The 26,105-nt window shown below is 42.4% G+C and overlaps 2 protein-coding genes across 2 annotated transcripts in view; both read left to right on the forward strand.

Moving 5' to 3' along the window:
* The window catches only part of cass4 (Cas scaffold protein family member 4), a 63,965-nt gene extending 53,842 nt beyond the window's left edge, over window positions 1–10,123 (forward strand). The window contains exons 4-7 of the mRNA XM_034167359.1: window positions 2,281–2,397; window positions 2,497–3,804; window positions 3,907–3,990; window positions 8,231–10,123. Of these exons, the coding sequence (XP_034023250.1) occupies window positions 2,281–2,397; window positions 2,497–3,804; window positions 3,907–3,990; window positions 8,231–8,671 (1,950 nt within the window). The 3' untranslated portion in view covers window positions 8,672–10,123. The remainder of the gene's footprint in view (window positions 1–2,280; window positions 2,398–2,496; window positions 3,805–3,906; window positions 3,991–8,230) is intronic.
* A 5,866-nt stretch (window positions 10,124–15,989) lies between these two features.
* The window catches only part of LOC117507484 (constitutive coactivator of PPAR-gamma-like protein 1 homolog), a 75,106-nt gene continuing 64,990 nt past the window's right edge, over window positions 15,990–26,105 (forward strand). The window contains exon 1 of the mRNA XM_034167360.1: window positions 15,990–16,751. Coding sequence (XP_034023251.1) covers window positions 16,278–16,751 — 474 coding nt within the window. The 5' untranslated portion in view covers window positions 15,990–16,277. The remainder of the gene's footprint in view (window positions 16,752–26,105) is intronic.

Below are 26,105 nucleotides of genomic sequence, written 5' to 3' on the forward strand. Positions count from 1 at the left end.
AATAACAAGAAACTAATATTAAACTATGATCACCGTGAGGGCAAGAGAAAAACACAAAAGGTGGGGGGCGGGGGGCAGAATTCCGCCGATGTGAGGATAAAAGTAAGAGCAACAGGAAGGCACTGAAATTGAAATTAAAACCAGACACCTGCACCTTGCTGTGCACACTGTGAGAAAACAAACAGTACAGAAGAAAAGCACTTCAGTGCTCTTGTGTGAACATCAAGAAGCACAATATGGAAGGAAAATGACACAAATAAAAACCAACCAAAGAGTTTGTGGCCCGACACTTAGCTTATCAAAATTTAAAACACCTGGCTGTAACAATGATGATATTTATGAACAATAGTACAGATATTTAGTTTGTCCAATTACTTACGGCCTCTGAAAATGGTGGCACCATCTATGCAACTGCCTGTAACTCCTAAAAGATTTATGCAATATTTTGTTAAATCCCTTGAATTAAAGCTAAAAGTCGATACTACAAGCACATCTTCTTTCATTTCAACCCCACTGTGGTGGTTTAGAGGCAAAATTACAAAAAATGTGTCCCTGTTGGAATGATTATGGATCTGATTGTAGATGAGAGGGGACATGTATTTGTATAGTGCATACAGAAAGTATCACAGTGCTGGACTTTTTCCACATTTGTTATGTCCTTGTTATGTTACAGCCTCCATAATGAATGGAATTCATTTTCCTCAAATTCTACACACAGTACCCAATAATGGCAATGTGAAAATGGCAAAAAAAAAAAAAAAAGGCAAATCTATTAAAATCTATCAAAAATAAAAAAATAAGAACTCCCATGTACTTAAGTATTCACAGCCTTTGCCATGAAGCTCAGAATTTACTTCAGGTGCATCCTGTTTCCACTGATCATCCTTGAGATGTTTCTACAACTTAACTGGACTCCACCTGGGGTAAATTCAGTTGACTCAACATGATTTGCAAAGGCACAGAACGGTCTACATATAAAGTCCCACAGTTGACAGCATGTCAGAGCACAAACCAAGCATGAAGTCAAAGGAATTGTCTGTAAACCTCCGAGATTGGATTACCTCGGGGCACAAAACTGGGGAAGGGTACAGAAACATTTGTGCTGCTTTGAAGGTTCTAATGAGCACAGTGGCCTCCATCATCCCTAAATGGACGAAGTTTGGCTTCCTAGAGCTGGCCGCCCGTCTAAACTGAGTGATCGGAGGAGAACGGCCTTAGTCAGGGAGGTGACCAAGAACCTGATAGTCACCCTGTCAGAGCTCCAGCGTCCGCTGTGGAGAGAGGAGAACCTTCCAGAAGGACAACCATCTCTGCAGCAAACCACTAATCAGGCCTGTATGGTAGAGTGGCCAGATGGAAGCCAATCCTTAGTAAAAGACACATGGCAGCCAGCCTGGAGTTTGCCAAAAGAGTCTTGAAGGACTCTTAGACCATGAGAAACAAAATTCTCTGGTCTGATTAGACAAAGATTGAACTCTTTGGTGTGAATGCCAAGTGTCATGTTTGGAGTAAACCAGGCACCATCCCTACAGTGAAGCGTGGTGGTGGCTGCATCATGCTGTGGGGATGTTTTTCAGCAGCAGGAACTGGGAAACTAGTCTGGATTGAGGGAAAGATGAATGCAGCAATGTACAGAGACATCCTGGATGAAAACCTGCTCCAGAGCGCTCTTGACCTCAGACTGGGGTGACAGTTCATCTTTCAGCAGGACAATGACACTAAACACACAGCCAAGATATCAAAGGAGCGGCTTCAGGACAACATTGTGAATGTCCTTGAGTGGGCCAGCCAGAGCCCAGACCTGATTGAACATCTCTGGAGAGATCTGAAAATGTCTGTGAACCGATGCTCCTCATCCAACCTGATGGAGCTTGAGAAGTGCTGCAAAGAGGAATGGACAAAACTGCCCCAAAATTGGTGCACCAAGTTTGTGGGACCATATTCAAGAAGACTTGAGGCTGTAATTGCTGCCAGCGGTGCATCAACAAAGTATTGAGCAAGGAGTGTGAATACTTACGTACATGTGCTTTCTTAGTTTTTAAATAAATTTTCAAAAATTTAAAAAAAAAAAAAAAAACATTTTTCATGTTGTCATTATGGGGTGTTGCGAGTAAAATTTTTGAGGGAAAAAAAGAATTTACTCCTTTTTGGAAAAAGGCTGTAACATAACAAAATATGGAAAAAGTGAAGCGCTGTGAATACTTTCTGGATGCAGTGTAGACGCCGTGTATTGTCAGTTAGCTATAAATTTATGTACTTTTTTCATTGTTCTGATGGTAGGTATCAACAACTCCAAGACTAATGGCTCGAAAAAATTCGCTCATTTCTGTTTCTGAGCGAGAGAAGAGACTTGATACCCAGGCGTGCATAAGTCGTAGCTGTCCAGAAGATTCATATGTAAGTCTCAGAAGTTTGATCATTGTAGACATCTATCTTATCATGGACAACCATTAAAAAGCAAAATTTCTTTCTTTTAATTTTTGTTATTCTCCACAGGTGTATGCAGTCCCACCAACTGTGCCTCAAGACCCGAGCTATGACATCCCCATTCCTTCAAGCACAGAAGTCCAACAGAAAATGATAAAGGGATACACAACTCTACCTATACCTTGCAAACCCGAGTGGATCTATGACATTCCAGTGAGTCCTGAGAAACAAAATCCACATCAAAGTTCCTGTGACAGCTTGCCTTGCATGGCTGGAAGCCAGCTCTATGATACTCTTCCAGTACGTGGCAGACCCATGCAAATACGAAGTCCAGCGTCTTCACTTTATGACGTTCCAACATCTCATCCAGCTGACGTTCCTTGTCCGCCCAAAGTTCTCTCAAAAATGGCAGTTTATGACCAGCCCCCAACACCAAGACTGTCACAGGAATCGATATGTACGGTTCCACCACAGGAGGAATCCCAAACCTTGAATGAACCCCCTGGTGACCATATGCCACTAGAATGCAGGGGAGACTCCAATGGTGCTCATGAACACACAAGGGCAAGTCTGCACCGGGTGAGGAAGGCTCTGGCTTTTTCACCTTTCTATAACCAGTCTGGAAGTGGCGACTCACCAGTGCAAGACGAAGACGAGCGAGGCCAAATTTCGCGTCTCTCTGCAGTAGAGAATCAGAGGATCAGCATGGCCTCCAGCTCCTCTACCAGCTCCTGCGACTCTCTGACTCTGAACTCCTCCTCTCCAGAGCCACTACGGGAAGTGACGCTGAGTCAGGACGAGGCCAGCCGCAGACTTCTAGACTTGCAGGTAGCTGTTTGCAGTAATGTGTCCCGCCTAATGGAGTTTGTCAGTAGCCGCTGGAGGAGCAAAGAACACCTGGAGAAACATCTGGAGGAGGTCAGAAAAGCAGCAGAGGCGATTGCATGTTCTGTGGAATTCTTTTTAAACTTTGCCATGGATGTAAAGGGCAATGCTTGCCGTTTGACTGATGCCAACCTGAAGGCGAGACTCTTTAAACAGCTGTCCATTGTGGAAGACTCGGGTGTGATCCTGCAGCAGACAGTGAGTGATCTGAACATTGCGGGTTGGCCTCTCCACACACTGTGTCAGGACCCAGGGCAGGTACAGACACCCGACCAACTGGAGCGCTTTGTTATGGTTGCTCGCACTGTGCCGGAGGATGTCAAACGCTTAGTGTCCATCATCAATGCTAATGGCAAACTTCTGTTCAGAGCTCCTCAGAAGGAGCCCGAGCTGCCCAACAGTCCAGCTCAGCCAGAATTAAAGAAAAGTCCACATAAGCCTGAACAAGGACAGGACTCCATAGAAGATGATAATGATTATGTTGAGCTACAGGTAAAAAAAAAAAAAAAAGTGTTTGATTGATTGCTGCTCACCATTGACTACATTACTGCCTGAATGATGACTCTGCAACTGAACATGTTTCATTTTCCTCAGGCCAAGAATGACCATGAAAATCAGCAAACAGAATTACAACAGGACTCAGATGGAAATGTACCACCAGCCTCAAATAACAACATGGTGAGTGTGTGTGCGTGCATTTATCCTAATGTCATTCTTCTCCTTGGTTAAAGGCAAACAAACATATTGGACATTGGACAAAAATATTTGTGTTCATTTGTCTTAAAGTTATCTTAGGTTGTTTTTTTTTTAGTCTGATCAGCTCACACAAGAGTCCCATGTATGTTAAGATAATCACACTATAATTTGACAAACGTTTGTTTATTTGTGTGTTCTCTAACTCCTCTGGGGTCCTTGGTCCAATTTCCACCAAACTCGCTGTGTATATGTAGATCCATCCCAGAATTCCCCTTAAATGGTTTGTTTTGGAAAAGGTCCAAGATCATTGGGATCAAAGGCCAAAATTTATCTGTCTATTTGTTTCCTGACATCTCCCAGGTCCTTTGACCAATTTCCACCAAGCTTATTATGTGGCATGTTATGACAGTCAACCCCATAACAGCCCTTAAAGGGTTTATTGGACGAAGGTCAATGTCAATGGGGTCAAAATTATGATTCCCCCCACTCCCCCAATGTCAACCAAATGTGGCACACACATATATATATGTAGGTAATGTAACAACTGGAGTACAATTGGGGACCCCTGAGCAGAGAACCAGGCAGGAGGGTGAACATAAAGTTCTTTATTCCATATCCAAGGACAGGCAAGAGTCAAAATAAATACTGTAATCAGTCCACAAAATACCCACTTCTAACAAGGGTAAAACACAGAGCTAGGATCTGTCTGACAGGCAGGACATCAAAACACACACCAATAACACAACAAGCACTGGAGTCCAAAGAAACAGACTACAACACCAAGTCAGAGGCAGACAGCTAAGGTCGGCAGCAGAGAGACACAAGAGCACAATGGATGCTGGAAGACTTGACATTACACACAAGACATCCTGGCACAAGGAAGACACTGAGGATGTTATCGTGCCAATGAGGAACACAGGAAGAAAGCTACAGAAACAGACACGAGGACAGAATATCAGAATAAAACAGGAAGTGATGCAGATGATGTGGAATTATGACAGATGGGTTGAGGGTTTACCCAGAAACAGCATCAAATTTATCAGTCAGTCAGTCAGTGTGGTCAAGATCACTGGGTCAGAGGTCAAAATTTAAGTTTATGTTTTCTCTACTTTGCACCAAACCTGGCACACATAAGGTTGAAGGAATTTGATATTCAACCAGATTCAGACCAAATTTGGCACACATTTAGGTGGATTCCAGAATTGTTCTGCCACATTCAGCCAGAGGTCAGTCATTTGGGTGAGCGTCAAGGTAACTGGAGTCAAAAGTCAGATTAGCGTAGACATTACTGTCTTCATTCCCATGGGCACTGTTCCCTAGTTCTGTAAAATAACATGTGCAAACCTGCTGAATGGCACCTGTGTGTTAACCCCAAACACATTCAAGATGATAGTGAACTATCATAAATAAACCCACACCTAAGAATATACAGCTACATGCCTCGTCCATATATGTCAGCTGTCTCCAATCAGGACATTGAGGAACAGTATGAGCTCAGAGATTGACATCTTGCTGTCAGATTTCATTCATTCTTTTCCTGCTGCTCTTCTGAGTCTGGGCGACGGTGGCTGCAGATCAAGCAGCTCATCCCACCCTTCCCTATCCTTGTCTAAGTCGTCTCACTCTAATGCGATATTCCGAGGTATTCCCAAGACAGCTATAAAATGAAACCCGTCCAGCATATACTGGTCTTCCCTGGTGCTTCCTCTCAGTTGGATGTGCCTGGACGGACAACCTCCCCAGGGAGAAGACCAAGGGGCATTCTCACCAGATGCTTGAACCACCTCAGCTGACGCTTTTCGATGCGAAGAAGCAGCAGCTCCATTCCGAGTCCCTCACAGATATTCAAGCATCTCACCCTGTCCTTGAATGTAAGCAACAGGCGAACCAAACTTCCAACACTAATATCTGCAATCTTGTTCTTTGGCCTTTTCCAAAAGTTCATGATGATAGTTGAGGACAGGAGTGTAAATTGAGTGATAAACCAAGAGTCTTGCCTATCAGATTTCCAAAGTGAAAACATTTGTAATTATTAACAGCATAAACCGTAGAATTAAGGAACCTACTAAAGCCAACAAATAGGGGAAAATAACAAGTACCATCTGTTTCATCTGAGAGCTTCAGACTCAGTCTCTGAAGTAAGGAATTAATTTGGGTTAATGGCAAGTCCCCGTCACAGATTTTCAATTTAATTTATTTTCATTTATATATCGCCAAATCACAACAAAGTTGCCTCAAGGCGCTTCACACAAGTAAGGTCTAACCTTACCATCCCTAGAGCAAGCACACAGGCGACAGTGGTGAGGAAAAACTCCCTTTGATGATTTGAGGAAGAAACCTCAAGCAGACCAGACTTAAAGGGGCGACCCACTGCTTGAGCCATGCTACAAACACAGTTGACAATACAGGAAATTTTGGGAGTCCATCTTGGTGCACAAGATGGGAGGCCTGCAGAAGAAAACACCCACTCCCATCTCTGGATGGAGCCGCACCTGAAACAGAGAGAAAAAAACAGAATCAGGTGGCAGAAAGACAACAAATACAGTATAATTCATCAACATTTAACAACAAGAAAAACAGAAGAAATACTAAGGTGATTGCCAGCCACTAGCCCTAAGCTTCACTAAAAGACCAGACTTTAGATAAAGTTGAGGCCGCAACCCGCTCTGTTTAATAATAAAATTAATTTAAAAGGGTAGTAGCATAGTAACATACTATGTCAGTATGCTAGCAATACAAAAGGGAAAATAAGAGCGTCTTAAGTCTGGACTTGAAAGTCTCCACAGAATCTCACTGTTTTATTGATGTAGGGAGATCATTCCACAGAACAGGGGCACGCCACCCTAGGGACACAAAGTAGTCCTGCACCCTGAAAACACAGAGCCAGGGCCGGTACATAGGGTTTAATTAGGTCAGCTAGGTAGGGAGGTGCCAGTCCATGAACAATTTTATAGACTAGTAGCAGAACCTTAAAATCTGATCTCACTGGGACAGGAAGCCAGTGCAGAGACGTCAAAATGGATGTAATGTGGTCAAACTTTCTGCTTCATGTCAAAAGTCTGGCTGCAGCATTTTGAACCAATTGGAGACCCCTAATGCTGGACTGCGGTAAACCAGAAAATAGAACATTGCAGTCATCGAATCTATAAGAAACAAACGCATGGATCAGGGTCTCTGCATCAGCCATAGACAGGATGGGACAAATCTTCACTATATTTCTCAGGTGGAAGAAAGCAGTCCTCATAATATCTCTAATGTGGAGGTCAAAGGACAACATAGGATCAAAAATTACCCCAAGGTTCCTCACTTTGTCAGTGTGATGTACGTATGACACATGAGCCTAAGATAAGTGTTAGCTGGTCAAACTGATGCCGATGTCTCATTGTACCAAGAACCATCATTTCAGTCTTATCAGAGTTTAAAAGTAGTAAATTGTTAGACATCCAGCTTTTCACTGCTGCAAGGCAATCTTCTAAGGATTTTATGTAGATGAGAATACCAGCAGTTATCAGCATGTATGAGAGATGAATGAAAGAATGTATCATGAGTGGTTTTGCCTGTGAGGTGCCCACAGTGCCCATTAGGAATCTTTCTCCTCTTTATGGGACGACCGCACATCGCTGTCCCACAACAGGGAAATATGCAAGTATCACAAACTCCATGTGTTGTGTTTTAAGGCAGGATTGAACCCAAAAAATGCAGACAGGGATCAAGCAGGATGGGCAAAAAAGTCAATGGTTTATAAGGGGAACCACAAAGTAACTGACAACAAAATCAAGGAAGAAAGGATGAAAACTAAGTGGAGCTCAACAAAACAGGAAAACACCACAAATAACAGATAAGACATAAGACACGAACAGGGGACAGGGGACAGAGCACAACAACGTGTAATTCACTGTGTGTGTGCGACACATTCCTGCATCTACTGTGCCTAGAGGTACCTATGAATTATGGATGATTAATTATGGATGGAGGACAAGACCACCTTTATCTAGTCTGACCTTCAGGGGTCGAGTGCGAGTTGAGACCAAGGCTTTGGGATTTTCTCTTAATTTGCTTGTACAAACCACATAAAAATAAATCTGCTAGTACATGTGGTTCTTACATCAGGCCCATTGTCTCTTAAAGATCTCCATGCAAATATCTGCAGGTACAGTTTTGCTCCCATTACACAGGTATAGTAAATTTCTGTTTTCTTCCATTCTGTTTCCTTACTGCTCAGGGTGAAAATAATCAGCTTTCTTCTGAGTCCACTACTGGAACGGAAGAGCATCATCATCATCATCATCATCATCATCATCATCCCTCCCTCTCAGAACACTGTAGACTTTACTTTGGTGCACTCAACAAGGCCATCGCCGGGTTCGTGGACAGCCTTCGAGATGGCCATCCACCAGAGAAATTCATCTCTCACAGTAAGCTGGTGATCATGGTGGGCCAGAGGCTGGTGGACACCCTGTGCAAGGAGGCTCACAACGGAGGCTCCAGCCAGAGTCTTCTGTGCAAAAGCAACCACCTGTGTGCGCTTCTCAAGCAGCTGGCTGTCGCCACCAAGAAGGCGGCGCTGCACTTCCCCGACAAACAAGCTGTGCACGAGGCTCAAGACTTTGCAAAGGAACTGGCCCAAAGAGCACAGCACTTTCGGATTTCACTCGAGCTTTAAGAGTGCTGCACATATTGAACATTGTTTGTTTGTTTCACGCCAGATTTTTATTTTGTCGTTAATCGTTTTTCTTTCTTAGCTGACGTGCGCTCTGTGCGGCGCTGGCCCGTGCCATCGAAGTGATCATCAGCCGTATCATCTTCCTCTGGTTATTGTGCTTAACCACAAATACTTTGAGTGGAACCAAACATACATACAGTCAGGTCCATAAATATTTGGACATTGAAAGCCAATTGTGAATACAGGCAGATAAAACTTTCATCCTGTCATTAACATGAGAGTATTAACATCCAAAGAGCTTTTTCTTATATTTGTCCTCCTCCCATTTTTAAGGGTGGAAAGAATTGCTCGTTTGGTTGATTGACAGAGTTATGGCCATGTTGTGCCTTTATTTATCTTACAGTGTGTACAGTTATTACTCGTGTTGCATTTGGGTGGTTTATGGAACAAAAAGCTGCAGATAACAAGTGTGGTGGATGTGAAATAACAAAAAAACTCTTCACAAGCTTTTGCCAAATCAATAATACCCTCCAGGAGTGTATATGTATATGGGTCACAGTGGACAGTCAAAAGATGACTTAACCATGTGCACACGCCATCGAAGGTAGAGTGAGGCAGTAACCATATGTGGGTGTGTACAGGGAGGAATATGAGGCAGATCAACGCATCCACAATTCATACTGTGTGATTTATCAAGATGATTTTGCTTGCAGGTGTTTGTTGGAATGATTTTCAAGCTCTGATTTAATTTTTTTTTTTTTTTTTTGCACAATATTTTTGCCTTTTGTTCATACAAATACTTTTAGTATGAATTCTACGTAGTGTTTATTAATGAGGCCCGTGATTGTGGTTTGAGTGTTTACTAGCTGCTCCAGCCAGCAGAAGTGGGAAAACGTTGAATGATTGATCGCCCAGGTCAGTCCCAGAAAGAGTCAGACACCCGCTGGAAACAATCTGACGTATTATTGGACAAAATCACAAAGACCTGATGGGGATAAAAGTCAGAATACTGATGTTCCTTCACTTTCAGATGGCAGGTGTAACAGTTACCTCATCCCTCTGTATGTATGGGGGTGGTGTCCTGCAGCCCATATATGGGTAAAGAGGTGGAGCTTAGGGGAGACCATGCATGAGATGATCAGGATGAATGAAATCCAAACACTGGCACGCTAGACTAACAGACTGACATCATCTCGGCTGTTTATGACATCATGTTTTAGGTGGACTTAGCGGCGTTTCTAATAACAGTTTTACTTCGGTGTGGCCATTAAAAATTATCACCCACTTATTTCCTCAGTAATTGTGGATTGATGACTTAACATCATGAAATTATGAGCAGCTGCTACAAATCTGAACATCGTCAGCATCCAAACTTAAGCCGCGGTCACACAGCACTAACGACGGACACCGAAGCCAAAACAAAACAAGAAATCTGGACTTACGTTGACTTTCGGAGACATCATTTAACCGTTGTCCAGCTTCGTTCCTGTAGCTGGCGCTTCGACAGAATTTTCAAACTGTTGAAAAATGTGAACGAATCCCTTCAAACTCAATTCATCTGTATTCTGTTTTGCTTTCTGTCTTGACAGTTCCTCATCGTTTGCGTAGTTCCCGTACCGTCAGCGTTCCGTTTGATTGTTGTCCGACTTCGTCCAACCTCCCACGTCTGACGTCCTGCAAACAACATTGACGATATCCGAACGGATCAATAACTAAAGCTCAGACGAGCTGAATGTGACTCGTCCATATGTGGGATGAAAAGCAACGTTTTCACACAGAAACAATAGTGGCAAGAACGTTTTATCAACTACTTTAATTTATGCACATTGCAGCCCTCTGGCTGCAACGTGCATGTGCGCGCACACGTTGTTGTGTGAAGACAGACCTGTTGTCAAGACAACCAGATCCTGCAGCTGCAAAGCGTCATGTCACCATTCGCTTCATTTTTCTTTTGTTAGTTTTGGTTTTGTTTCGTTCTTTTATGCGCTCTCCACTCGCAGGCTTTTCGGTGACGGGAGATGTGCCGGCTCATTCGTCCGCTTTTTCTCGACGATTTCTGGCTTTGTGACTTTTTTCCTTCATTCAGCGATCGCCGTGTGACCGGGCCTTTACATCACACGATCATTTCACTCAATGCAAGTACGCTGCAAACACATCTTACACGACCGCTTCAGAGAATAAACCGCACAACGAGCCATATTATTGAAGATATTTGTAATAAAATGCTAAAAAATTAAAAAAAATAGGCCTTTGACCAACTGCAGCATTAAGCTGATGTTAACACACAAGCAAAAAAAGAAAGAAAAAAAGCATCATCACATAAGCTGTCACTCAAAGCAGCCAACCCTGAATGTATGAGGATAACTGTGTCAGTGAACATGATGATGATGTCTCACAGACAGTAAATACATATTTAAATTATTGCATTGGCTTTGAACTTACATGTATTTTGATCTAAGTTGTTTTCATTTTTTGCTTCATCAGAGTACTGAGCAAGAGTGCCTTCAAAGATAGTAACAATAACCAGTTTTCCCACAAAAACCACAACACCTTTGGCCAGAATTTACAGACTTTTACAAACAGTTAATTCTCTAACAGAATATGCTCAATGAATTTATTATTATTATTATCATTTTATTTTTTGTTATCTTCTAGATGTTGCATTTTAGCCAACGGGTATTTATACTTGTATAATACCTAGCACACAAATCAAGTAAATCACAAATAAAATATCTTTTTTTTTTTTTTGGTCCTTGTCACAAGTAATGAGCAATATCAAGTAAATGTTGATGTAGTTGGTCATATCTACATTAACAAATTGTTGAACTTATGATGCAAATCACTAAAACAGTATGTCAGAATACACCATTTTAACAGATGGAACAAAAATCCTCCACACACACACACACACTCACACCTCTTTGTTATCCTCGTGATGCCGACAACACACACAGTAGCGCTGCATCAGAGCGATTCATCAGATTTCCCTGTGTGAATGTTATGTTACCTTAATAGTTGCTAAAATATGAATGTTGCAGTAATTGTTTACTATAATCACACTGTTGAGTAACACTGTATAGAAATGTGGTTTTATTTTTGGTAGAACACCAGTGCTCACAGATAGGTAACATGACATTCTGATCAAGATTTCTACGTGGCCAAGTTTACCAATAACCTGCACATCATTTTAATTGTATGCATGCCAATCTTAAAATGCAACTGAGTAAATAATTTGCTGTGTAGAGTTTGAACCAGTTTTGTGCAATCTTTTTTTTTCTTTATTGTGTAATTGGTATAATCTGGTTTGTGCTTTGATACATTGTTTTTTTTTTTTTTTTTCATTTTTGTGAATATATGTGTAAATATCCTAAAGACGGTACGCATTCAAAAACTTGTTTTCTTTGGAAGTGGATACAAAACAGTTTATATTTAAATGAATAAAGTAAACATTACTGTTGTGTGAATGTCTGCCTGATTTAAAAAAAAACTTTAAAAAAAATTATTTTCTCACGTATTGTTAGAGAAGAATGCATAAATAATGTCTGATGTTGCTCTCCAAATGGATCCCTGCTTGGCCTCCACACGCTGACCTCTGACCTTTGACACTGTCAAAACAACTGAACCGTAAAAAGATACTGCACGGCTTACTTCTTGTCATCCTTCTCTGCCTCACGCTTCCCTTGTCAGAACATTTGAAGTAAAAAAAAAGCAGTCGCACGATGGACACGCGTGCGCGCGCCTTCATATCAGTTTGGAATTGTCGTTTCCAACGTGCTGCTCTGCTGCCCTCTAGCGGCGCTGAAAACATACTACAGCTCACAAAGAATATTAGTCCCTTCGGCTGTCCCCTTGTTTTCCACGTGGGGTCGCCACTGCAGATCCGAGGGGGCTCTGAACATTGATTTGGCACAGGTTTTACGCTGGATGCCCTTCCTGACGCAACTCCACATTTCATGTCATCTACAAAACAGAAAAACATCAACTTTTATAATAATCAACTGCTTAAAATAAATAGAGGGTCCTCAGAGTGCACACCTCTGCCACCGCCTGACAGTCCTGTTTAGTTAGTCTTCGTTTGAGTCGAAGTGCAATCAGGCGGGGGCGCTGTTTCACCAAAAAGTGCAAGTAATGTGTAAAATGATGACAGATATGAAAGACATTAATTGAATATGATCATAGACCTGCAACTGTCTACCCCCCTCCCCACTTCACTGAAATCCCTACATATAGAATAGAACACAGCCTTTATCATCACTGTACATACACACATACATATACAACGAAATTGAACCCATCCTAATTACAGTTAGACACAAGCCAACCACTAGGAGTAGTGGGCAGCCACAGTCTGGTGTCACCAACCGAATGGTCCCCACTAGAGGTGGGCAATACCGGGAATTTTGGTATTGATCCGATACCAAGTAAATACAGGCCCAGTATCGCCGATATCGATACCGATACCAAAGGATCCAAAAGACCTAGGATAGAATTTCGCCAAACATTGTACGTGACAACAAAATACTTTATTATCACAATCAACATTTTTGTTTAATAAATATCACTCAACACAACTGAGTGGGCGGGCCAGGCTGAGCCTGGCTGTTGGCTGGCGCCGCTGAGCCACGTGACGGCGCAACAACAAAAGATCGGGGGGGGGGGGGGTGCGCTGCTCCGTGTTGTGTGACACAGCGCAGTGCTGCTCTTACAGGCAGAGACTTTGATGAATCTGTGTGCGCAGCAGTCAGTGCGCGCAGGAGAGAAAAAAAGCTTGAGTATCAATGTTTTTACACGAGGATCGTTCAGTATCAATACCAGCGTTGGTATCGATATTAGGATCAATCCGCTCACCTCTAGTCCGCACTAAAAATCGGTCCACCCTGCCTTCACTGCGCATGCGTCATTATCTGCGGTTCACTGATTATCACTTTGTTTCGGCTTAAAACTGCACTCCAGTCATCATCTATCTCAGCGACAGATATCTGAAGCTTTTGTACAACAATCTTCGCGAGCTGCTAGCTGGTCATTTCAAAACGTCACAGAGTATCGCCTTGTTTCTGCTTATAACTGACTTTAGAATGATTTAAGATGTTTTACCTTATCTGATGGTTAATAATCCCATTAATGCATTTGATTGCTTTGGGTGAAGAGACTGTCTCAGATGAGCTGCTGAGGTCTGAAATGACGCATGCGCAGTGGAGGCAGGGTGGACCAATTTTTAGGGCCGTACCATTCGGTCTGCCACACCGGGGCTCAGGGACCAACTCCAGATGTAGAGATGCTGCTTTGGTCAGGGGCAGAGAAATGAACAGACCCTGAATAAGCATGTTTTTTGATTGTGAAAGAAAATCAGAGTGCCCGCAGGAAACCCACGCAGACACAGGGAGACCATGCAAACCACACACACAAAGGACAGGAGGTGATCCCACAACCTTCTTCCTGTGAGGCACCAGTGCTAACCACTAAGCCACAGTGCCGCCCAACAAAAGTCGTGATGCTTTTGTATGGTTTTCCATGTAATAAACACCATATATAATGGATTTTGTATAAGGGATTTTCGCTCACGTCGGACAAAATGTCCTGTCCGATTGCAATGCACTTCCATTAAAAACCCCTTGCATATACCGGACAGAGCTGGCTGGACGTGCCCAGTAACAGAGGTACAAAATGAAGTTCAGCACTGACACTCGCAGATTTGAGGACAGTATTTCCTGTATTAAAAACCTGGGTGTTTATTTTTTCAAACCGTGCTTAGACACTGGACCTAGAGGAGGCACAGTGTAATACAAGGTCAGTGATTATGATGAAAATGCTGCTTGTTGCCTGCACTGTAATATGGTATTAAGTTTCACACATATCCTTGGGTGTGACAAACCAAACCGCTTTAGATCACAGCCCTCTGCATGGCTGCGAACCCGTGGACTTGTTAAATCATAGACGAGAGGCTGTGATTTGTCACTTTCACGTTTTCACTCCTTCTTCTCCCGTCATATTTTAAAAGATTTTGCAGTGTGCACGCTGATTACATTTGGATTATGGATCAAATACATTTGGCAGAAAAGTCCGCAAGTATGACAAACTTCACAACACAGTCAGAAAAAGATGCTCAAAGAAAGAGCAATGAAGAGAAATTGTACACACCAATCATTGGTTTGGAGGTTGATGATTGCATAAGAAAGTGGAGCCAGTTGAGGGACAAATTAATCCAGAACAACAGAAATCCAAGATTTCTGACATACGCCAATTCAGATCCGGATCACCTCCAAAATTCAGTGGAGTCTTTTATGGTCTAATATGTATTAAAAAAATAAAAAGCTAAACTCGGAGGTGACCGTCTGCTGTGGCCATAAGACAAAACACAACACACAACAGAAAATAAACACAAAATGCAAATAACTGGAGCAACTAAACAATCCTATATAAGTTATTGTTTGCAAAGGCAAAATAATTGAATATTCAAGAAGGAGGTGCAGATCGATGCCAGACAGACGCCAAGACAGGAGAGTTTCCAGAGCCCACCCCGAAACAGCCACAACCCTGATTTCTACCCAAGACACATCACCACTCGGCAAGAGATGACCTGGCAGATAAAGTTTCTATACAGACCACACATTTGTTGATTTTGGGTCTTTGTCACTCAGACAGGAAACATCCAGGAGTCCACATCCTGTTTTATTTTCAGGACATTCTGCCGTACTGAGAAGTTCAGTCATAAAATACAACAGTTCAAATATTCAAGTGACCATTTGGTTTCAAGGAAGACCCCACGTTGTCCCAGACACCAGGATCCATCCACCCTGTCAGGAAATTATAAGTCCCTTCAAACTTTGATTTTTATTACATTTCAGTGATATTAAATATTACAAATACTATTCAATTACTTTTTTAAACTCCTGTACTTTTGTACATTATATAGTGAAGTTGCCAGCTTCAGTTTTGCAAAGTCACCTGCAGTTATCTGTCATCTGAGACATTTTCCATCATGCTCACTCACGGCAAAAAGTTGTAATAATTTATTTATGTGTTTCTCCTACTCGTAAAGACAAGAAAGCATAAGTATATTGAGCATTCTTGTTGTTTTCTGAAAATTTGGTTTTCCGACTTTACTGTTGCCTTGAACACATCATTAGACTTCCAGAGGAGATTTCGGACGTCACGCGCCCATTTACAAACGAGAATGCGTAGTAAAGTAAGCGTGTATCTTTGCCATTTTACGTTTTCTTTCATTTGAACGTACAAAAGCGGACATGGAAGTGCGGAGGAGTGAATCCTGTTGGCTCTCTCTGGTTCTTTGGTACGTGCCTGTGCGTGCTGACGTCACCGTGTCCCTCTGCCTGTGGACGGTCACACACAGACCGTGAAGCGACACATGGCGGCTAACTGCCAAAAACACAAAACCTACGAAAAACAACTCACCCAAAAAAAGACGATGCACAAATAGCAGTCTCAATTCGGTTCTTTCAACCTTTTCAACACCGACAGTGGCCGTCCAGAGGAGCGTCGCGCTGCTAACCCTCCGGTTTAATTTCCTCTAATATTTCACTTTTTTTAATCGTATTTTTATTTTTTACGGTCGCCTTTTTTTAAGTCGCGTGAGAACAAGCTTGTCATGGGTGTGCACGGTTTCCAGGAGTACATGGAGAAGCGGTGTCCGGGCGCGGTGGTGCCGGTGGAGCTGCAGAAGCTGGCCCGGGGCAGCCTGGTGGGAGGCGGCCGCCACAGAGCGCCTCAGTGTCCGCTGCGCCTGCTGCTGGACGCCGACAACTGCCTGCACCGCCTCTACGGCGGCTTCTACACCGACTGGGTGAGCGGCGGCCAGTGGAACCACATGCTGGGCTACCTGGCTGCTCTGTCCAAGGCCTGCTTCAACGGCAACATCCACCTCCTGGTCTGCTTCAATGGCGCCCTGGAGAAAGGCCGCCTGCACGAGTGGGTCAAACGGCAGGTGAACGATAGGCAGACCGCTCAGCAAATCATCAGCCACGTCCACAACAAGGGCACCCCGCCGCCAAAAGTTTGGTTCCTGCCCCCCGTCTGCATGGCCCACTGCATCCGCCTGGCGCTGCTCCGGTTCGGTGTAGAGGTGAGTGAGGGGTCGACCCTCCAGACATGAACAGGATCCGTCTCTGGACATTAACTGGATCTGTCTGCAGACTGCTCTATGACCTGTGATCACAGAGCAGTCTGCAGACTGCTCCCGTTAATGTCTGCAGACAGGTCACAGAGCAGTCTGGAACATTCTCTGACTGGTGTGCAGACTGATCTCAAAGTGGTGTGCACTAGGCATGTGAATCTCATTACTGACAACAATTCGATACGCATCGCGATACACTACCAGTTATGGGTTGCCGCGGAACCATGTCACTTCCGGCAAAGTGGCCAATCCGAAGGCGAGAATTCGTACCTCCACAGCCGCCTGATGAAAACCACCTTGGGCTGCATTGATTGTCTATAGAGGGTTTTCAATCACGTGACCGATTTGCTGCAGGACAGGTGCCGTCTCCATTCTGGATTACAAAGAGGCTGGTGTGTGATAGAAAAATGGAGAGAATGTCCGGTTATTACGATGCTTTAAATCCTCGAGATAAAGCTATTTATCGTTATAGATGTGTAGCAGTTGGTTCAGTGGATCTGTATCTTATACCAGATAGTGAATTTAGTGGTGATGTAACAAACTGGCCGACAGTGTCACACTGCAATAGTGTGAACTAGGAAGCTGGCGACCAGGTCAGCCTCGCCGGCCTCCTGCAGAGCATCACAGCGGAGCTCTGAAAGCGGAGGTCGTCTTGAAGTCCTGAGCGGTTTCTCTCTCCAGGCGCTGGAAGGGCAGCTTGCAGATCAGCAGCTCAGTGCTGGAGGACCACAGTGTAAATAAGCATCCGTCTTAGAAGCGTTCTTGTGTTATCCTCGGCAGTATTTTTATGTATTCTTATATAATTTTATTGCCAAATAAAATTCTGGGAGCAGTGGATTTCTGGTAGTGGCGGATCTCTCTTAGCGCTACGGTGTTGTGAGGCTTCTTCACAACGACGTTAAAGCTTCTGCAATTGTTCACCAAATGCACATAGCGTATCACAGCGGCCACCGCATCGTAATCCAGAATGGCCGCGTGACACAAAATGATGTGACCGATATGTCACATGAAAACCCTCTATTGAAATCAGCTGGTTTTGTCTCTAACTTGCTTCTAACGGCCAGCTGACAGCTCTCACTGCCTGAAGTATGAGATTTATACACCAAGCTGACCTGAAATTAACCATTATACATTAAATTAACTTTACTGACCAAAAAGTGACCAAATTACATGTATTTGTATTGAGCTCTGCAATGTCTTCATCGGCCAGAAATGGCCACCAGAGGGCACTCGGTGTAAAGTCCGTAGCGTTGATTCTGTTTATCGATTCGATTCTTTGATTCCCTTAACAACACCTCTTGTGAATTTTCTGTGTACTGAAAGTAGGATTTACAGGTTTTCTATCTCAACAACATTTATTTATTTATTATTATTATTATTTCCTTTACCTGATGGACAACTTCAGTTTACACATGGCTGGTGCTCACGCCAGGGAACCATTGCATAAAACTCCGGTGTTGAACGTTGAACGTTTCTTGCTGGCGAACAGGACAAGAGTCCCAGTTCGTAAATTTGATCCACACAAAGCTGACTCATGATTGACATCTTTAAATGGCTTTGAGAGGGGTTAATAAAGGCATTGCGGACTGCCGCTTCTGACTGTCCTCCAGCGGACTGCGCTGCTTTGTTAATTCAAGCTTCAAACAGACCTGCTGCAGTCTGCAATCAATGTAGAGAAATTATGATTTCCTGATATACACCCTCAAAAACCACGGCCGGGCCGGTGCCCCAAGCTGAAGGATCGATAAGGAAATCGTTAAGCTTTCTGGCTTCCATCCGTAGTACACTCAGTGTGCATTGGACAAAAAATCGATGCAAGCAGGCAGCGAGCAATGCAACATGATTCAAAATGTCAAATGAATTGATGCACACTGAATGAATCGATGCACTTGGATCGCGCACATTTGTATCTAGATACCGATTTGAATCTCCACATGCCTAGTGTGCACAGATCACACAGCAGTCTGCAGACAGATCATGGAGTGGTTTGCAGATTGTGATCTGTGCCGACATAATGATCGATCGGCAGACCACAGTATGATCTGTTTGCAAACCACCCTGTGGTCTGTCTGCAGTAGGGATGTGGAGGTCAATCGATACAAATCAGTATCTAGATACAGATGTGCGCGATGCGAGTGTATCCATTCATTCAGTGTGCATCGATTCAGTTGATGGATGAAATCGCGATGGCTTGGTCGCTGCGTGCTTGCAATGATTTTTTTTTCCAACGCACATTGAATGCATCACCGACGGAAGCCTGAAAGCACATTTCTACTGCAACAAATTTATCTCAAACTAGAGGCCCGCGACAACGGCGCAAGCAGTTGTAGGACATTTTTTTGACGCCCTTAAAACATTTAAATTAGGCGTTTGGAATTATTTTCTTTTTTTAAAAAAGATGAGAAACTTGACAAGGCGCAGGTCGTTTGGAAAGAATGTTGTATCTGCTGCTGCGCCCCCTAACTCAGCAAAACTGGTAAGAAAGTATCTCAAATTACTTTTGCCGGTACTCTGTCAGAATGACGTTGAGAATGATGTTTTACTGTTTTCTTTAGGAAATTTGCTGCTTATAAGGAGTAAAACAAATTCTCTGCCTCTAGTAGAATCAGAAGAAGAAGAATACCATAGTACCATACTGAATTGTAGCTTTTTATTTTCTGTTTAAATTTTTGGTATAATTTCTTTGCGTCATGTTGAATCACATCGTATCACATTGTGAGGAATTGAATCGCCATCAAATACATCGTATCGTCATGTATCGTATCGCTGGTTGTGTATCAAGTTGCGTATCGAATCGTTGTCAGTGATGAGATTCACATGCCTAGACTGCAGACTGCTGTGTGCTCTGAAGAGTGTTTGATGCTGCTAAATCAGACACTGAAAGTAAGTTTTCAGTCATAATGCCTCAACCTAGCAGAGCGTTAAGTAGATAAGATGTTTGAGGAAGCCGTCTTAAAATGTCATTGCAAAAATACAAGTCTTGGAAAATCCAGGAATACACATGAAATATTTTTTTTCCAGCAAAAACATCAGATGATGTAAAAAAAATTAGGCATATACAAACAGGAATTTTACCTCTGGAAACAACCACAGTGCAGTTAAAGTGAAACAATCAAGATGTGCTTAAAGTGTGGACTTTAAACTTTAATTCAAATAGCTTAACAAAAATATTGCATTCATCATTTAGGAATTAGCCATTTTATACACAGTCCCTCCACTTTCAGAGGACAAAAGTATACTCAACAAAAATATAAATGCAACACTTTTGGTTTTGCTCCCATTTTGTATGAGATGAACTCAAAGATCTAAAACTTTTTCCACATAATATCACCATTTCCCTCAAATATTGTTCACAAACCAGTCTAAATCTGTGATAGTGAGCACTTCTCCTTTGCTGAGATAATCCATCCCACCTCACAGGTGTGCCATATCAAGATGCTGATTAGACACCATGATTAGTGCACAGGTGTGCCTTAGACTGCCCACAATAAAAGGCCACTCTGCTCCTGATTGGCTGAGCACACCTGACCTTTGCAGCAGTGGGTGGAGCAGAAGAGAGCTGGAAAAATGTGCAGGACAGGTGATCTCCATCTACAGGACCGGTAACTGCTGCCTTAGTTTGCAGATGACAGTCATTGTTGGATGCTTCAGGGATGACAGAGAGAAGTACAGGAGCCTCGTGAAGGACTTCACTGCCTGGTACCACAAAAACCATCTACAGCTCAACACCTCCAAGACAAAGGAGCTGGTCATTGATTTTGGGAAGTCTAGACCATGTCTGTGACCAGTTCTGATTGAGGGAGCTGAGGTGGAAGCTGTGAATTCCTACAAGTACCTCGAGCTGTGGCTGGACAGCAAACTGGATTGATCAACCCACACCAACCACCTGTAGAGGAAAGGACAGAGGAGGCTGTACTTTCTGAGGAGGTTGCGGTCGTTTAACATCTGCAGGAAACTCCTGTGGATGTTCTACCAGTCCGTAGTAGCCAGTGTGCTACTATAAGGAGGAGGGAGCAGCACATCAAGGCAGGACAAACTGATCAGGCAGGCTGGCTGTGTGGTGACAGTGGCAGAGAAGATAACTTAATTCAACGTACAAATTCTGGCAGATTGATGTGTTTTATCGACCTGCCTTTCAGTTACTTCACCTCTCTGACTTGTATTGAGAACATCAGCAGAGACAGACTGACTTCCTCCGTTGTCGGCAGAATTCAACACAGCCTCACATGCCCTGGCCATAATGTAACAATTAATTTTTGATTAATTATAACTAATAATATAACAATTACATCCCTGGTTCTCAAGACCAGGCACCCAAGTGGCTCTGCTCTACTCTTTTCTGTTCTATTTTACTGTTCCTTTTTAGATATTTAAATATACCTTAGTATACTAGCATAGTTCCACCTTAAAATTGGAATATAATATATAAGATATACCTTACTGAATTTTCATGTATATGTTCGACTCAAGCAAGAGAATTTTGTTGATCCATTTACATATTGTAAATTATTCTTGATAATCTGGTTAATCTGGATCTTGTCTAGTATGTTGTTTTCTGCTGATTTTAGACATGTTACATTTGTGTAGACTGTAGCCTAACACTTACAACTTTTCATTTTTAAAAAATAACTTTTTATATGTTGATAGAAGAAGAATAAGCAACAAAAGTATATGTCATAAATGTTATTGCAATTCACATTAATTTCTAAATTACTGTTTTCTGTTTCTGCTATTATAGCAAACACCCAAAGCACTGTAGGGCAGATGTAGAGCACATAATTTAAAATAAGTTGTCGCCGTGCATGTTGTCCATCTGTTGCTGCCCTGCCAGCTTCCATTACTCCTTACAAAGTGATCTTCCAAAAGGGAATTTAAATTGCAGCCTCAATTCCAATGAAGTTGGGACGTTGTGTGAAATGTAAATAAAAACAGAATACCAATGATTTGCAAATCCTCTTCAACCTATATTAAATTGAATACACCACAAAGACAAGATATTTAATGTTCAAACTGATAAACTTTATTGTTTTTGTGCAAATATTTGCTCATTTTGAAATGGATGCCTGCAACGTGTTTCAAAAAAGCTGGGACAGTGGTATGTTTACCACTGTGTTACATCAACTTTCCTTCTAACAACACTCAATAAGCGTTTGGGAACTTAGGACACTAATTGTTGAAGCTTCCTGAGCCCACGTGGTAAGATCCTTTACACAGTGATGTTGGCTTTTAATGCAGTGTCGCCTGAGGGATCGAAGGTCACGGCATTCAGTGTTGGTTTTCGGCCTTTGCCGCTTATGTGTGGAAAGTTCTCCAGATTCTATGAATTTTCTGATTATATTATGGACTGTAGATGATAGAATCCCTAAATTCCTTGCCATTGAACGTTGAGAAACATTGTTCTTAAACTGTTGGACTATTTTTTTCACGCAGTTGTTCATAAAGTGGTATTCCTCGCCCCATCTTTGCTTGTGAACGGCTGAGCCTTTTGGGGATGCTCCTTTTATACCCAATCATGACACTCACCTGTTTCCAATTAACCTGTTTACCTGTGGAATGTTCCAAACAGGTGTTCTTTGAGCATTGTTGCCACTGTCCCAGCTTTTTTGAAACGTGTTGCAGGCATCCATTTTAAAATGAGCACATATTTGCACAAAAACAATAAAGTCTTTTAGTTTGAACATTAAATATCTTGTCTTTGTGGCATGTTCAATTGAATATAGTTTGAAGAGGATTTGCAAATCATTGTATTCTGTTTTTATTTACATTTCACACAATGTCCCAACTTCATTGGAATCGGGGTTGTAATTACGATGAGAACGTTAATGATTAGATGGATCTCACCAACTGAATCACCTTAAAAAGACAGTAAACGTCCTTTTATGCTGTGGAAGAGCAATAATTTGCTTTGAATTTAGTAAAACCTGCAGATAGTTTTCAGTGTCAGAATCCTTGGACAAATACAAAGAGATGTCATAATGTTGTGAAACTGGCAAAATGCTAAATATTTGTACCTTTTATGTTCATTCATGTATGAGCATACAAACATTAAAGACATATCAAGTCAGTTTTGTTGCTGTTGAAAAGATTTCTTGGCACGACTTGCAGAAGTTAAAAATAAAAGCTTGCAGAGTGTTTTGATTTTACACATAAGCTTTAAACATATGTGATGTTAATAAGGTAACAGGCTCAGTGTAGGCAGCACTGGGCATGCCTAAAGGTGCCCTGACACTTGCATGACTTTGATCTACTCACTCTGCTGTGCAGGAGTGTAAACTCGTCTCAGACTTGTTCTAAATTATGCGCAGCTTCGTGCAAGTGCACAAAGAAAATTTTGAAATGTTCAAAATCTCCATCACACGTTAATTACCTGAACTTCACGTGAACATTACGCAAACAATTAACAAACACTGCATATGAGTGGGAGTGATTGCGTCAGCACACCGCATCAGAGCGCAGCTCATCTGATCAATTATAACGAGATGTTAAACATACTTTTACAGGTGCTCATAAGAACGAATGAACATGCAACTGTTTTACCAAGCTATTACAATATAAATATGACAAATAATTACCTTTTTAGACTTTTCCAAATGCGTTCTCCACCTCATTCAGCGCGCGTGAGAGAGAGGAAAAAAGATGCTGCAGGAGCAACAAATGTAGGGAATACATGTAATTCATGAATTGTAACAAATGCAACCGTACCAATACATGTATCCTGCCCGTGGCCAAGTCGTGGTAAGTAAAGACTGCAAGCATAGATTAAATACTGGCATGTTTCATCAAATCAGGCACCATCAGTCCTGCATATTTTTTGTTCCACTTTTTTCCAGCAACCCTGTAACCGCACTTATAAAAACAAACATGTACATGTCATATACTCTGCACACTTGAAAATCAAGGCATGTACAGTCCTCCTTCATAACTAGAACAAAGTATTTGTGAGAATGAAAACAATGGAGTACACATAATTGAAGCTAAAATGTTCCACATGTTTCCTTTAAACTCATACAGATGTAAACTTATGTGTACATACAGTAAGTACCACTTTATTGCATGTGATACAGGTTGCTGGTAAAATAGTTGACTTCTGAACCAGGCTGGTGCTGCCACTTCTTAAGAAGTGCGTTTCTTGTTTTGTCTTGTTTTTGGCTGATGGTTCATTCAGTGGAGCAGCATCTTGATCGTTGCTTGTCTTTTCAACCTGAGGAGTGAGAAAGATCACATTTAATTACTGGGTACAAATGTACTCAATTAAAAACATACAAAATGTACACTCTACTCTGTACAGTGACCACCCTTTAAACAGGTAAACAGGGCCTTTCAAGTACTCCATCAACAATGAGCCTGAAAATGTACAAATAATTAATGTTTATGAGTTCAATGGTATGAATATTTCATGATGTGAAACGTGGAATGTACCATTCAGAGGCAGCTTTCGCCTCATGAAATATTCGTTCCATTGAAAGAATGTAAAAACATTCATGATTTGCTTTATACGAGGCTAGATCCTTGTCATCAATAATCCATCATAAACTTTAAATAGGCGTCCAAAATGGTTCTCAGTCGACTTGGAAAAACAGTTAGATAATTTAAAAATAATTCTGACAGTGTAGGCCGTGATACTCCCCCCCCCCCCCCCCCCCCCCAAAAAAAGACTGTGTACTTCCTCAGTCCAGCAAAAAAATTGCATCAGAAATTTGTCCAGCTTTTCATCTTAATAGCTCTTCATGCCTCCAGAAGGCTTATGGTGTAGTGGATTTGTTTTTTTTGTGTGTGTGTTAGAAGAATTAGCACATCAGTTAGCTCGTTCAAATCATTTTCTGTCAGCAAAACAAACTCTGCAATGTTTAGTTAAACGCTGCCCCCACTAGTGTGCGAATGGGCAGGGTTCACAGCGTGCAATGGTATAAAACTTATGGAACAAAATTTGCACAGTAAATGGAACAAATAATGTCATGTGACATACAAAGCACCAATCAAATGACAAGGATCCACTCAGCCATTATATAATACGAAATATTCTCAGAATGTGCCTTGGTGATCAAATTTATGTCGGTGAATAGACGATAACACGTCAGATGAAACCCAAAGTCTGGGTGTTCTGCGACAACATCATGAAAGGACTTCCCTTCATCAAGCACACCTTGAGCACGGTACAAAGGATAACTGATTTTAATAACATAACAGTGATGTGATAAATACAAACAAATGAGTGCGCGGTCTGGTGAGGTGGTAATACGGTGCGCTCCAGGCAGCACAAACGGTCCGGAGCCAGAAATAGTTCGGACCCAATGACCCCGCCGACACCCCCCAGGTGGCCGCGACAAACCGAGTCTGTGAAAGAAGAAACCATCATGTGAGTCCACACTCCACACACAGAGAGACCACTCAAAGGTGTACATAAACAGCAAACACTTCCTGGCTTAATCACTAATTAGCTTCCCACCCTGCAGGCATGGAACACCCAGTTCACATTCTCAACTGCAGTGGAAGCTGATTAAATGACTAACATAACAGCTCAATATAATAAGGTGTGAGGGACACCACATTTACTGACTGTACTAATGTTAGTCACAAAACCTAACGTACCTCAGGAAGTGTGCTGACGAGCGTGAGACCTCACCCCCTCCTCTTTCACAGACCATAGCATCAAACCTGGACGGTCTCTGCATCCATGATGATGAGATGGCTCTCAAGACGACGATCTCACCCGTCTGGTCACAAGGTCGAGTCTCTGGCAAATACACACTGTGTACTCCAGACTTAAATGCCACCATGCCCCAATCCATGTAGATGCACCACAGCTGTGAGTCCTGACGAGCTGCACATGATCAGCCTCAGGTGATCAGGGTGAGGTCCTGATAACTCAGCCACACAGCCACTCAGTCCTAAACGCGTGCCACCTGGAAGGAAAAACAAAAGACAGAAACAGAAGACAGCCAGGCACCCCCAGCCATACAACACACCTTGAGCTTCTATATCTTGGGCAATTTCTTGGCTTCGTCTGTCTAAATTTCGCCAGGATTTTCAGAGACAACCTTAATCCACCTCCCTGCTGTCATTGGGTGGATTTCTCATTATTTATGGATTTAAGGTGGAAAAAGCATTTAATTTCCGCATGTCTAACCAGAGAGACAGCGTTGATGACTGAACAGTAGCCCCTAAAAATCGGTCTGCCCTGCCTTCATTGCACATGCGTCATCAGTTGCGGTTCACCGATTATCACCTCGTTTCTGCTTAAAACTGCACTCCAGTTATCATCTGTCTCAGCGACAGATATCTGAAGCTTTTTGTGCAACAATC

Source organism: Thalassophryne amazonica, chromosome 3 (genome assembly GCF_902500255.1).
Source record: "Thalassophryne amazonica chromosome 3, fThaAma1.1, whole genome shotgun sequence".
Taxonomy (NCBI): Eukaryota; Metazoa; Chordata; class Actinopteri; order Batrachoidiformes; family Batrachoididae; genus Thalassophryne; species Thalassophryne amazonica.